Genomic DNA, 15152 nt, shown 5'->3' on the forward strand with positions numbered 1-15152 from the left:
GCAAGGCTAGAGGAGAATTAGATGCAGCAGAGAACAAAAAGGAATATTTTCATTTTTTGCTTGATGTGGTCCTTTCCTGGAAGGCCTCTAGCAGGCACTTAAGTATATTTTGGTAAAGGCTTTTTACCAGCCTGGGTTGGCATCAAGAGCTGGCCTAGGACAGCAGGTTCAGTGCATCTTTTTTTTTTTTTTTTTTTTTTTTTTTTTTTTTTTTTTTTTTTTTTTTTTTTTTTCTCCTCATTTTTTAGCTTTTATAATTGAGCAGTAAATTGCTTTTTTTTCCTCTGACCCTTTCGTTTTGGGAGGCTCCAAGCAGTCTGGTGTTTTTGTGGGTGTTATTTTTATCCTCCTTCTTCTTGCGGTTTCCCTGGTGCGCTTTGTCTTTACCCTGGTGTAGTAACCGCTTTGTCTAATGCTTAGTTGATGGCATATGAGCATGGTTGTCCCATGAGGAAGTGGTCATTTTCATGACCATTCTGAGGAGGTACCAGAACTGCCAGCACCTCTGGCTTCCCAAACTGTCAGTTATTGCTAGAGTCTGCATTTAGAAACCTGCTGACTTAAATGCAGGGGTTTCAGTGATGTCTGGCTGATAGAGAAGCTTCTGTTGCATTGTAGGACTTGAGAAATCAAAAGCTTCAGCCTCCATTTCTGTTTGGGTAGTGTTTGGTTTCCCTAAAAATGCTTTGAAAGCTTTGTTTTGTTATCAAAAACTGAGCTTTACTTTCATATCTCTTGTCCTTAGGATAATATTCCCTAACTAAATTGAGGCTCTGATTTTAATTATTTGAAGTAGTTTTGAATTATGTATTTTTGGTTCTTAAATTGTTTCAGTTTCTGTCAGACTGCAGCAGCACACATTGCAGACCCTCACTACAGGACACTGCCAAGACACACTCCCTGTTTTAGGTGGCGCCTGACAAGTCCATAGCCTGCTGCTCAATGGTGTGAGGTGTGTACACGCCTTCTGTTGACACAAGGTGCAAATATTAACTCTTCATCAAAAAATGCCAAGGAAAAGTTATGTTTAAAGACTGTGCAGTATTAGAAGTTGTTTCTGTCTTTAACAACATGTCTAATTATCCCTCACAGGGCAATGGTATGATACTCCAGTGATTTATCTTGAAAAAGTGTTTAAGGGTATCGGGTCAGCAACTAGAGGTTTGCATTCAGAAAGTTGAGGTGTTTTGGGACAGAATATACTGATCATCACCATCATGGCAGTAGTTTCAATTTTTGGGGACTGCGAATGAAAATCAAAACTTGCAATGGCTCTTTGTATTGTTGTAAGGAAGGAAGATTTGGCTGTAACTTGTAATGTGACTTGAGAGAACAACCATTGTTGTGGAAAGCTTGGAAGGAGAAGGGAGTCTGCCTTTGTGTGTTGGTACCCTATTCGGTGTGTGCAGGTTGCTTCTCCACATTATGTTAGTAGACCTTGTACTTTTTTACTTGGCAATTTCAATGCTGAGTTCAAGATAGGCTTTTCTTGTGTATGTGAAGGTATGAAAAGGATCCTACATTTACAGCTTGAGCTCTGTGACCAGCATGAGGAGGAAGATGGGGATGGAGGGAAGGTCACTTCATCTGCTGTCAATGTAAAGAGCTTTAAAGAGACAAGTAATATTTTGCAATTGAGTTTCTCTTTTAAAGACACTCTGATGCTAATGTTGATTTAATAAAGTTCTCTAGTTCTCTCTCCTTGCTTAATTTGAAACGTCTAATTTTGTGCTTCACAGTTCTGAGCACAGAATTAGTGAGGGAAGAGGAGCCGGAGGCAGGAGGAGCAGAGTGCCACACCAGAAGTTGCCAGGGGAGATTGATTCAGTAGAGTGAAAAGGTGCAAAAGGTTATGTGTCCGCAGTTCAGAACAACGTGATGATGGTACTAATGAGAAGGAGGGCTTGATCTTTTAAAATGTTTTAAGATCTCGGTGGGTGTATAACAAACATTAAATGGAAAAGGGAGCATTAGAGTGTTGGTTTCTTTGAGTGGATTTTTCTTTTCATTTTATATGTATGTAATATATAATATGTAACAGGCAGGAAGGATAATATTCTGAGATAAATGGACATTTTAAGGTTTTTATTTTAAAAGTTGTTTTGTTAAGTGTGACATTTATTTTCAGAAATGTTGGGAGGTTATGAGAGATTGTGAATCTGAACTGGCTAATTTATTTTAGCTGAACCTGAATGTGTGTTTTTCCTGCTAGAATTTTATGCTTGTGGAAGAAGCTAGTGACATCCATGGACAATTTAATTCCTTTGTCCTGGGGAAAAATGTAAACTCTCCAAAACCACAGTGCCAAAAGATAATCTAAAATACTGTACAAATAGTGGTAGTAAAAGCTTTTCTTTGCCTCCTGCCTTGTTAGTGTGCCTTTCCTCTTCCTCATAGGAAACGTCTCCTATGCAATGGAGTTAAAGCCTCATTTGCCTCTTGCTTGAGTTGGATGACAGTTCTTCACACAACTGAGTGGACAGTGTAAAAGGAGTACAAGATGTGTTCAGCTTAGTTTTATGATAAGCTGCCAACATGTTTCTTTGAAAACCTCATTAAATCGCAATTAAATCCACAGGAAAAAAAATGGGCTATCTCAGTGAATTCTTGATAGATGAGTTTGTGGTTTTCAGTGCTGGCCAGGGGCATGATCTGCTTCTTGCAGTTGGAGCTCAGTGAAAGCTTTGGTGAAGTCTTATCACAGAATCACTGAAAAACAGCCACCAGTGCTGGAAGCTGTGAGTGATGATCCTCTGCCTTCGTTTTTTTTTTATGCCCTTGGGCAGAGAGAAGTATCTTTTTCCTGATTAAAACTGTGTATAAGACCCCCCACCCCACTTTCTTCTCACATTGTTTCTGGTAATAGGACCTGCACTTTTACCGATTGCTGAATTTGATAGCTAACACTGGATTCTGCAGAGTTATCTCAAACTTTTGGCAAGAGAGTGCACTTGACCAAGCAGGCCTGCATAAGGAATGAAGCTTTAGGCCCAGTTGTTAATATAGATTCTAAAAGAAGCCTGGACCTGCCTTCAAAGGTTTCTTCTCTGCTGACTTCCAGTGCCTATAGTGACTAGTCTCCAGGAATATTTATCAGATCACTTGCCTGTCTGGTTATTTCCAGTCTATTGCACTGGCCAACTTATTTGGTCAATAAATCAATCAATCAACAGGTTCTTAAAATTACTTTCATTGACTTTAGAGGTGTAACACACAAAAGGAGTCTACAGAAAATAAATGATTGTATGTGTGCCAACTATAATTACAGAGCAAACAGAGTGGAGATGTGTTTGTAACTAGTATCTACTACAATAAATATAGCAATCTATCTTGAGGGTTCTGTGATGCTACATGGTATTGACTCTTTAAATTTGCAAACTCATGGAACATGAATCTTGGCTCTCTCAGGTCATCTGACTGCTATATTTAGAGCATACCCTATTTTAAAGCTAAATTTCAAGCTTCTTGCTTTTGATTAAAAGGTCCAGAAATAAATACTCTGGTTCCTTAGCATGTGACATAATTTTTGAGCTTCAGGAGCTTCACTGACAGCAAAATGTTTTCTTTTCCTAAGGAAAGTTTCTCAAACTGCTTGACTCTTCCTGCTGCACCTGGTCTATGCCATCTTCTCGACAACAGCAAGACCTGGTTCATGATCCTTGTTGATACACTTCCAGGTACTGCTCCTTCATTGGAAGAGAAAATGCTCTCCTCCTACCCTGAATTTTCCAAGCTGTCTGCCTTAAGCAAGAGTGTGTTGCATTGCCCAGTAAATAGTCATTGAATCAGCTTTGAATTCTTGTAGTTTTTAGAAACATTTAGAAACTTGCACAATGGGAAGACTGCTCTTTGCAAATTGTCCTATCAAATGGAAAGTAAAATTTTGCTGGCAGTGACATAGATCTGTGAGTTGCTCTTGATACAATCATGCCCCGGAGATTGCAATATAAAAATAAAGAATGCAGTTTTACAATAGCCAGAAATCCTTGTTGTTGCTGAATCTACACTCTTCTTTTTGCATATATTATGATATACTCGGACTTCATTAAAAGATGCAGCCTTGAGATGAGACAAGAGTGCATGTATTTGAGAGCTAGTATATTCTCTTCCTAAAACACAGAGTGGGTTGCAACTGCTTTGGAAGCAAGAATCAGAGTCTCTAGTGGACATTTTGTCTGTAGCTCAAAACCACAACTTAATTGACAGCCTTTTCATAACACTGACTGTGGCCTAGGATGTAGGGGAATGCTGCAGATGGAGATGGAGGTATCTTTTCAGAATTGATTGTAGGGAAATTTAGTGCTGACTGCCTGTGTGTCTTAAGTGATTGGAGAAATAAGGGAGATTGAAATCAAGTTCCTCACTTCTATGCTTTTAATTTCCTGGGTAGTCTCTGATTATTCTTTCCATGTGTTTTTACTTCATAGGTAACACCTTCCTACAAGTATGATTATGTATGTGGACTACCCCAGACCATTTATTTTCAGTCCCCTATGCTTTATGTGGTCCTTCCATTGAGGCTTTAGAATCCACGTGGTTTATATTAAATGTTAATTACTGTATGTCTTTCCCACATGCACCTTGGCAAGTTGGTAGCTTGGAATCTGCCCCCAGAATGATACTGACCCTGTAATGCTGAGTAAAGCGTGCTTCATGTATGTCTGGGATGAAAGAGCAGGGAAAAGAGGAAAATTTACAAGACTGTCAAAGGGGTAAAAACAAGCTGTGTTGTTTGAAAGTGCACCTGATTCTCCGCCTGCCAAAGAATTCATAGATGGAGGATGTGTGACTGTGGCTGAAGGCTTTCAAGAATTTTCTTACTCAAGTATATAATTATGACAGTCTCTCTGTATTAAAACGCAGCCCCAAAGTCAACTGCGTTTCTTTTAAACTACAGTATTTGAGATAATAACTTTTAAATTTAAAAAAATAGGTTTCTAATCTGGTGGCAGGAAATTTGTATTTGTTTTACTATGCTAGGCTGTATCCATTGGCTGGAGCCTATAAATATGTGCTTTGTTCAGGGGCAGGTAAAAATTCTGTGTAGTGTCTGAGAGCAAATGTGGGAAGGGAATTCCTGCTGAACAGACAGGGTTCATCATTTTTGGAGGCACGTGGGTTGATTATGAATGCCATCTTGATTTTTTTTGAAACAGTGGTTGTATGTGAGGTACTATATTTGAGTCAGAAGCTAATATATTTGGTATTTAGGAATCTGGCAAGAGAGAGCTCTGTCCACATATGCAGGCACAGCAATGAGATTGGGATATAGGGATGCATAACTGTTATTTTCCCCGTCTGTCCTATCCCTAGAAAGCCATATGCCACCCTTGGGCTAGTGTAATGGGAGTCTGCATTAATGTTTATGAGCTAGAAATAATCCAAGAAGAGTTGAGTGGCCTTTGTTTCTAGCTTTATGAGAAATACCTCATTGACTCAGTCTGAAATATATTCTGGGATAGAAAGTCATAATTAATACAGAATTTCATGATGCCCTTTCTTGAAGTTTTGGTTGTTGATTTGTTTTTCTTGTTCTAAATTGGTCAGTGACTTGGAGATTCTTAAGTCTAATAGGCAGGGTAGGAATTTACGCAAGAAGGTAAAAATTTAGAGCGAGTTGTCTCACCTACTATCAGAAATAAGCATCTTGAGCATACATCTCTAGAGAACCTATGCTCTGCAAGACTTCTAAAACCATTGAATGTCTTGTCTGTTGGCAGCCTAGAAAATGAAAACTGTATATATGCATGTATGGAAGTGGTGATGGGAAAAGGGGAATGTGGAAATGGGCTGGAGTATTAAAGCAAGCAGTGAAAGCAGATGGTTTACTTTGGATTTTATAAAATAGGTTTCTCTTAATTTTGTTTTAAATGAAAACCATGAACGGTCACCATTGCAAACCTATTCTTAGCTGTGCCTGAGTATTAGGGTGCAGTTGTCCCTGAATTATAAAAAGGCAAAGGGTTTTTTTGGCTGCTTCCCGTCTTCATGTTCATGGAATTGCATATGGTCTGTATGCATTAGAGTTAAGCAATTTCATCACAGCCTTTCCTCAAAATTGATTGCTGTTCAGTGACTCTTCCTTCTCCCTCTCCATTGTCAGTTGGTTATGTCTCAGACTCTCATTACATTTAATATTGATACTGCTTCAATTTTTCACTAAACTGGAAGAGTTGAAGAGTCTGGAGTGGATACTGAAAGTCTAGATATTTTCCTTAAATTCTTGAATTCCTATCACTGTGGACCATGATAAATTTAGAGCTGGATTATTACTTTAAGAAGAAATGACTGTTTGCTCATTCAGTGATGAAGTCTGGTCATCAAGATGTTGGAATATGTGCTGCAGAGTTCTTCAGATACTGACATAAGTGCAAAAGTTGTTGCCAACAGCTGTCTTGGGTTTTGGGGCACCTGCTGCCTCTCATTTCTCACATCTCCCACTCTGTCTTCAGCTCCCGAAGCTGGCAGTGCCCCTAAAAATACTTTGAGTTCTTAAGCAGGAGATCTCTATCAAGCTGGTAGCCTGGATCCCTGAGTCATTGGTCACACTGCAGTGAAATCTGTTCGGTAACAGAGTTACTGACTATGGCAAGGAAATGGACTTAGGGGGAAGCTGGTTCCAGTCAGGTAACAAAGGCATTGTCCTTCCAAAGGCTGCTACCCTGTGCTGATGATTCTTCCCTTGCCACCAATCACAGAACTGTGTTTTGATTGCTCACTGCTGTTTTTACATTTCCCCAGAGTGTGACAGACTTGAGTGGTGTGCATGATGTGTAAGGGTGATGTAGTGTAGTGAGTCTGGGGAAAGCTGCTGGGAATTGCCCTTAGGAGTGAAATACAATTTCGGCACTGTTTTCTTGATTCCATTGGAAGTATGTGGGAAGGCATCCCCTGCCTGAATAATCAGTGATCCAATGCGAAATTTTCAGAACCATAGATGTATCACTCGTGGAGTTCCCATATCCAACCAGTGTCTTCTCCAAGTGTCTGTATGAATCTCTAGGACAGAGGCTGCTGGTTTGGCCTGAGATGCTATTTCAGTGTCCTTTTGCTTCTGATACAGTTAGGAGGAATATCTTGACTGAGTTTTGACCTCAAACAATTAAGTCCAGTATTTATTCTGGTTCCTGTGGTTGCCGTTCAGTGGGTTACCTGGGAGAGAAAAAAAAAAAACCTTTTCAGCAGAAGAGTTCAGGAGTATTGACCAAGAGTGTTGAAAGATGACTTGTATCCCAGGGCTGGAATTATAAAACTCATAAGCTGCCATCTGAGAGCTGGAAGTGAAGCTCACTTAGGGAGCAAGGAAATCAGATACTGCTCATTTCTTAAATGCTTAAACTTCAAAAATACTAATGGGCAGTCTGTATCTCTTGTTAACAAAATTGATAAACGCGGGTCTGCAAAGAGATCTTGGCACATGCTTAGAAGTTAGCAAAACTTAAGCCACTAGCCCTCTTGAGTTTTCCTTTTTGTGTCATTTTATTAGTGAATTAATTCTTTATTAGTGTATTTAATTTAGTCAGGGGTTGTTTTTTTTTTTCCAATGCAGCAATATGTACTACTACATGTTCTAATTTTCCTGTTTCCATTCAGTGGAGTGTATCTATTCCTATTCTTGGAGTAATAATTTTTCCCTCTCCTGAAGGTTGACAGGATTAGAAGCCTTGGCAGTACCTGCAGAAGAGATGCTCTGTGATTAGTGTTATATTCTCTAAAACCCTAATTCTGCTGTGCATTCTATCTTTTGGGGCACATATTGGTGATAGGGCTGGTTCCTTCTCCTTTCTCTCTCTTCTCAGCCCCTGTCCAGTGCCACTGAGTTAGTGCTTTTTGTTTATTTTGTCATGCAATCGTTTGTCTACCAGGAATGTCAGTTCATGGCTCAGGCACCCAGGGATGACAGATATATATCCAGTAAAAGTTAGTGGTGTGCATGACCTACCTGCTGAAATAATAGCAGGCACCATGAAGAGTGCTGCGTTCCTCCTGTCCATCTGCTGAGGATGGACAGACTTGCAATTTCTAAAATGTAAAAACAAAATTAAGTCCATCTGTCCTGACTGTAAAAAGCATCAGGAAGAAAAATGTTATTCAAATCAGGCTTATGTCAAGATTGGTCAGTGATTACCAGTAAACACCTGTTGTGTATTGGTTTGTTTGGCCAAGGACTTGATGCCGCTATATCAAACCTGTCTGCAGAAAGGGGGGAATTGGCTTCCCTCAGTTGAAATGTAGGTGTTCAGTTCCAACCTTCTGAGCTGGTGCAAAGGATGAGGATGGACGACACACATATCTGATAACACATCATCCCCCAGTTACCTGAAGTAGTCACTCTCTGTCATTAAAATGGTGTCAGATCCCATAAAGATGTTACCCTCCACCATTTGCTCCCCTCTGGCAGTGAACTATGACCAAGAGGGAAGTTCCTTGTGCCCTGTCAACTCCCCTCAAATAAATAATCAGAATGAAAACAGGCCAGCCATTCTCAAGTTTCTGCTTAGCCAATGTGCTGCTGATTGAAGATAGCCCTGAGAGGCAGGGAAGGCTTGCAGCCCTTGACAGCAAATGAGAGCTGTGCCTGCCTCATAAATGCCTTGGCTTCAAAGGGAGGTGTTATGCCCATAAAATGTTTATCATCTTGTACTTGCTTTGCTGCTGCTGGGTTACTGTGTGAGTAAAAAGTAGTAACAAGTAAAGAAGGGACAATACTGTAGCCTGCTTTATCTGCTTGTCTGCACACTTAAATAGGCTTGTGGACAAAAGAAGGACCAGGTGGAGGCAGCTTGGCTTTGACAGAGGTTTGGACTGTGCATTCACGTTGCCTATGAAGGAGATTCCAGTTTGAAACCTGATCAATCAACTGGCTTTCTCTTAGGAATCAGTCATTAAAATTGTCCATGGAAGAGGATGACTTGCTGCATAGGTCAGCTTGTACATTCAAAAATGACCTTTAAAAGATTACTTGTTCTTGGCAAGCTGCACCGTTGTTGACCACCTCCCTGTAAAGTCTGTCCAGAGCTGCCACATTTACTGGTGCATGTTGTGTATCAGCATCTCTAACACTGCGCAGCACCTTGCATGGCTCCCTGGAACTAGCCCTTTCCCAGTTGCCTTTACTTAGCTCCTACCCTAAATGAGGGTCCTGCAGCAGGCTGGAGACTGCTGGGGACTTTGCTCTGGTTTTGGTTTAGGGGATGCATGTGCTTTTGTTTTGCTTTAACAGCACAGTTCCCGACAGGGGACAGTACTGCATTGCTTAAGATGCTTGTCATTTTTGAAGGAACTTTTCTAAACTTGACATCCTAAAAGCTATATTGCATGGCAGCTGGCAGCCTCCAAAAATCACTGATTTCTCTTTTTCTTCTCTTTCCCTTCTTTTCTATCTTGCGCTCTCTTTATTCCAAGCCTGTGGATTTGGACGCCTGGGTAAGCTCTCCTTTTTTTGTCTGGATCTTGCTTATTCCAAGTGTCATGTTGTTACTGCGTGTGTACAGATTGTTATTGCTGAGCACAGATGCAGGATTTTATTTTCCGTCATTACATTTTAAAAGGTGTTCAGCTAGAAAATTGCATATTATTTCCTCCATAAAGATTTTCACTGGTTCCTTTTGTGTAGCTTACAGCTGCTGAAACCAAACTTGATCTGGTGATGTGTATTGTTGGCTGAGTAGCAGAAACAGGAGGAAATGAAGGTTATACCAGTGTTGCTTTTTAAGGCCATGAGTTTCATCTGGTTTCTAAAATAGAACCTGGTCACCTGCCTTGAATAGAATGAAAGGTAGGACAAAAAGCCAGTGATTTTGTAGCCCTCATGTCTGGAATAGCTATTGCAGACAGGTCCATGGTAATGGTGATCTTTCTGCTGAAAACCAGTGGAGTTTGAGTCAAGGCTCCCCTATGGCTACTTGCTTGGTACAAACCTCCCTGTAAAGTTCTGCTATTCAGTCTTGGGCATGAAGTACACAAATTGCCTCTTACTATTTCAGTGTTGCCGTTTTGGCTCTGCCATTCCTTTTAGAATTGGCCAGGAACATGCCAGCTAGCTAATTCTGGAGTTAGCTCTAACAGTGAATTGCTGTCAATTCCTTCTTCTCATCTTGGAGTCCTTAATAGCATTTGTTTTTCTCCCCTGCCACCTGGACCGCTACCAGGACTGGAAGAGACTTGGGAAAGCATGAGGTATTAGAATTTGCAGTTGTGAAGTGTGGCAAGCTGAGGTGTCCAGCCAAAACATCTCTGCTGTGCTGCTGCAGAGATGTAATTGCGTACCTTTGAGGGAAGCTGATAACTTCTCTCAGCAAAGACAGGATGATTTAGAAACTAGACATTTGATAGACTTGAGATCCTTTCCTTTATCTTTGTAGCTTATTTCCCTGGATTGCTTCTGACTGATTATCTAGGCATCATCATACTAGTTTGTCTGTGAGTGGTGGAAGGGCTTTGCCAAGAAGATAAATATTTTTGCAGTAATCTTGCCAATGCTGTGACTTGCCTTTTAGGAAGTACTTTATAGGCTGAAGTTTGGACCTTTTCTTCTAGCTTGAGTTGCCCTTTGCAGGGAGAGAGTTTTTGGGTTTTGACTCCAGTAGAGTCTTCTCCATACCCTCTTCCCAAATCCCAGAACCTAGACAGTACTGAGGAGAGAGACAGCCTGATGGTAGCTGTCAGCTGTGGGCTGTGCTAACACTGCACTTCATTCCTGGATGCCACATTCCTTACTATCATCTGACCCTACCAATAAGCCTTTTTTTTTTTTTTTTTTTTTTTTTTTTTTTTTCCCAAACAGATTTCCACACTAGTTTTCATGTTTAACAAGGTGATGAATTGGGACTGTGATTAAAAATAATAAAAAATCTGGTGATATTTAGAGGGCCAACAAAGCCAAAGCTAATCTGGGAATGGTTATAGCTAGAGTGAAGCCCAGCTCTAGATCGGTTGCACAGTCTGATAAGTGGCATGTTGGTGTTAGTTCAGGACAAGGCTAAGAGCGTCTGGTTTTGTTCATAGAGAATGAACCAATAGTATTTCATTACCTCAATTAGGAGCTTGTAAAATATTTCTTTTGGCCTGTCTGTCAGCTAGCAGGCCAGTGCTTGAATCCTTTAGTTGAGCCAATATATAATGTATAGCTTTAGAAATGTGCTTGCACTGTTTGTTTCTAAATGGGTTACTTGATAAAGGGAGAGAAAGAGGCAGAGAATCACATAACTCTGCCCTGGCTTTTTGTCACTGTTCAAGGCAGCACTGAGATAACCTGAAAAACCTTGGGCTGCAGAAAAAATGTGAAGATAAAGCAGAGGAAAATTTTGAAAGAACACCCAACCAGTCTATGGATCCATGCTCATGGAAGCTGTAGCATGTCAGTAGTGTGCGTTCGCTGTCCTTTTGTAAAAATGCAATCCTTGTAAATTCTGGCACCATCACAGGGGATTCTTGAGAATTTCTTGAATATATCTTATATGTAGCTTTTGTACAGAGGGCAGTGGCTAATTGCATCCATGTTCTTTTATAAATACATCCCCTTTTCTAAGGTTTGGGTGCGTTCCTGTGTTCTATAGCTGAGTGTGCTCTTTCTTCCCTGTCTCTGTTTTGTTTCTGTGTTCATACTTCTTGGACATCACACTGTCTGTGTTCTACAGATCTTAGGGGTCATCTCTGGGCTTTGGTCAGCTCTTGCACAGTATGTTCAAGCTCCAGTGTAGTTGTCCAGCTTGGAAGTGAAATGCGGCTTTCTGATATCTGATTTTGAAATCAGTGTGTTATTGTGCATGTTTTCCCTTCTCCTTCGTTTTTGTAGTGCTAAAGGCCTTTTTTCAAAAAGTGTACTGATGCTTTGTTTGGCACTTGCTCTCTCAATCCCCTGTGAAATTGTAATCATCTCCATAGCAGCCAGTTCTGTCTGGGACATCACAAGCTTCTGACTTCAGGTAGGGAATAAGCAGCAGGACTAGAGGAGCTCTTAATAAATATCCTATATTAATTCAGAATGTCCCTAGTTGCCTAACCCAGTTTGGAACAGTGAATATTTCAGATGACACATGCTCTGCTATACCATTTGTACTTCAAACATCATCATAAAGTGTAGTAAAGTTTTTTGTAATAACAGCTGGGGTAGAGGGAAATAGAAAGCAACTTTGAAGCAGATCTGTCACAAATAGAGTGTTTCTCTGTGTACTTCAATGCACTGAAACAGCAGCAGCTCTTGAAAACAAGCAAGGCATTGAAAATATGTTTGTGCTGCAAGTACAAGGTTTCTCTGTAACCCCTAATTCATCATACATTATGGGTGATAAGTGGGACAATGGGGGATACTATGAGAGAAATTACTTAGGGGGAAGAATGGGGAGTACTCTGAGCTTATAGTCTGGAGTTGGGAGATCCAGTATTGATTCTTTGACCACAGTTTTGCAAGACCCTGGGGAAATGACTAACAGAATGTCTGCTGCAGGGTGTATGGGTGTGGAGGCATTATTCACTGCCAGCACCAGTGAGGTCAGCTTGGCAGTCCATGGGTCTTCTTTGTGCAGAGCAGCAGACCCCTAATGTGTCTGCATCTCAGCACCCTACTTGAGAGATTAGGTATTTGGTTTGTGTTCTCTTCCAGAGGGAATAAGGATAAATGTGCTGGATTTCTTGTTGAATGATGTCAGGCAACCTCACAGGTTGTAAAGTTGAGTGAATGTGTGGGTTTGTGATCCATGTCTTGCCAGAAACAGAATAAAGCCTCTTGCACACCGGTATTGTTACGTGTATTGATTTTTGTGCTTCCAGAATATCCACTATCCCAGGAGACTAGCACTGATACATAACTATTTAGATTAAACAGAGACTTCCTTGAGTTTATAAAAATTCATTATTTGACTCTCTTTTTTTTCTTTTTTTTTTTCTCTTCCATCATATGATGCACTGTTCCATCTGAATCATGCAGAGGGGTCAATACTGTCTTATTCTTCTTTCTCTTCCTTACTTATTTTCCCCTTAAGGAAATACCAGTCACTTGGGAGTAATCTGATTTTATGGGTGTTATGCAGAAAACCTGCAGGAGAATCAGGGTCCTTTGGTCATCCACTAGACCACACCCCCCCCCACCTTCTTACATCTGTTTCATTTTATTTGAAATTGCTTAGTTCTTTTCTGTGTAGAAGCTTGATTCAGAGGAACAGCTATGGTTCTCTTACCAGAAAATAGTTTATAGTTCTGGCACTTACAAAGTACCCATTGGTGCCCCTATTGTTGCTGTGATATCTTTTATCAGGCTGCATGTATGGGGAGCTCGTTCTCATCCCTCTCCCCATCCTATTCCAACTGGTTAGCAGGTGGGGAATAGTGTAGCAGCTATAGGTTAAAGCAAAGCCAGAGATTTTGCTTTTAATCAAGTGCCTTTGAGAGGGAGAGAAGATTAGATATGAGTCTCTCCTGCTTGTGCTTTATTCCGGTCCCGTTTTCTGGGATAGCAAACATGGAAACCAAAATATTTCTTTTTCTTTAAAAACAAACAAAGAAACCCACATCACCACCACACCCCTACAATCTTCCTATTTCATATAATCCTTTTCCCACTTGCTTATCAGCCACCCTCACTGCCTAGATTAAAATCTCTTCTAAGCCCTATTATACCACTGTATTTCTATCAGCAGGGGAGCAGAAAGAAGGACATGCACAGCAACTTGCTTTCAGATGTAATTTTTCTCGTTAGCAATGGCTTTTGGCTGAAAAATGACAGGTTTGAGCCCATGGGGATATTTCTGTCCCAGCTGCTTAATCATGTTGGACCAGTATTTTCTGTGGTTGTACCATCATTAGAAATTAAGAGAATGTTGCTGGGATGCTATGGACTGGCAGGGTTTGTGTCCATTTTAGGCCTGCTAATCATTCTGGTTTTGAAAGGTCTTCTGCCTGCTATTAACTTCTGTGGCCCCAGAGATTTTGAGGTGGGGGATGAAGAACAACTGCCATCTTTTCTTGCTATTCTTGTCTGTTATTTTTAAACTTCAAAAGTTTGATTTAGTTCCATCAATGTCATGTTTTCTTAATGCTAGTTCAGTTTAGGGGTGGGAATATAATGAAGTGGTGCTGACTGTAAGGAGATAGAAGGCTACAGCTGTTGCTGTGCCTACACAGACTTTTTAATTGAGCACTGTTTAGCTGATGAATACCAGATTTACTGTTTTGAAAGTGTCATGCTCATAATTTGGAAGATAGAAGAGAAATTCTCTGACAACCATCTCCCCTCTGAGTCTGCAGCACCAGCCAGAGGAACTCCGAGGGTGCTGATGGGGAATGCATAGACAGCATGTGGAGAGAGTACTTAATTATCTGGGTAGTCCTATGTATGTCTGTTGTAGGAAAGTATTTAATCCTTAGAAGCTTTTGGACACTCCAAGGGACAAATGTTTATAAAGAGGAGGATTTGAGGGGATTTGTTTTGGTTTTTTTAAGGTAAGGTAGGGAGCATTTGAGTGATGATTGTTGTGACTGATGGAAAAACGGACATAGATAAGATGGAGTTCTGAAAAAGAGAATGGGAAAGTGTCACCTTTCTATGATTAAATGCTTTCATTTAATAAGAAGTGTAAAGCCAAGGATTTGAGTTTGGGTATGATGCTAATAAGAGCATTTCAAACGTCAGGGGATAACCCATAATGAGCTGCAATCCTTAACTTTTGTAGTTCCACTGGGGGGGATCCCATGCATGAGTCCTGAGCAGTGATTTTTTTTTTCTTAGTTCCTTCCATTCTGCATCTCATGTGCCTTCTTTGCACTACATTGTTTTTTATTAATTTCTCCTGCTGATGCTGTTTTGTTGTTCATCCCAGGCTGTGGAGCTGCAGGGCAGGGAGGCAGAGTTGAAGCGACAAGAGCTCTTCTATAAAGAGCAGTTGGCCCGCATTGAGAAGAAGGTAAGGCTGAGTTGTCTTTATTTCTGGCCCCTGCAGGGGTAGGACAAGGATCTGTGTGGATCCAAAAGATAGAGAGCCAAGGTGTGCTGTGCTGCAACCTGGAACTGTCAGCTGACAGTATCTGATCTGCCCCCCACCCTTTATGTAAGTGATGAAAAAGATACACAAATCTTTTCAGCAATTTCCGTTTGAAAGATAAATTTCCGTTTGGATGATTTTTTAAAAAAGATTTCTGATAGTTCAAACTCTATT

The 15152-nt window shown here is 40.6% G+C and overlaps 1 protein-coding gene across 8 annotated transcripts in view; it reads left to right on the forward strand.

Annotated features, from left to right (window-relative positions):
- The window catches only part of CHCHD6 (coiled-coil-helix-coiled-coil-helix domain containing 6), a 109600-nt gene that overhangs the window by 22069 nt on the left and 72379 nt on the right, over nucleotides 1-15152 (forward strand). For 6 of the 8 annotated variants that reach the window (XR_014590892.1, XR_014590893.1, XR_014590896.1 and 3 more), the window contains exons 5-6: nucleotides 9406-9426; nucleotides 14817-14900. The exons of 1 other annotated variant lie outside the window; for it this stretch is intronic. Coding sequence is in view for 2 of the 7 variants with exons in the window: in XM_083869392.1 (XP_083725518.1) it covers nucleotides 9406-9426; nucleotides 14817-14900 (105 nt within the window). In the remaining 5 variants the exon portion in view is untranslated. The remainder of the gene's footprint in view (nucleotides 1-9405; nucleotides 9427-14816; nucleotides 14901-15152) is intronic. One more of the 8 variants, XR_014590894.1, reaches the window with a different exon arrangement.

This window comes from Zosterops lateralis (genome assembly GCF_965231275.1).
Source record: "Zosterops lateralis genome assembly, chromosome: 11".
Lineage (NCBI taxonomy): Eukaryota > Metazoa > Chordata > Aves > Passeriformes > Zosteropidae > Zosterops > Zosterops lateralis.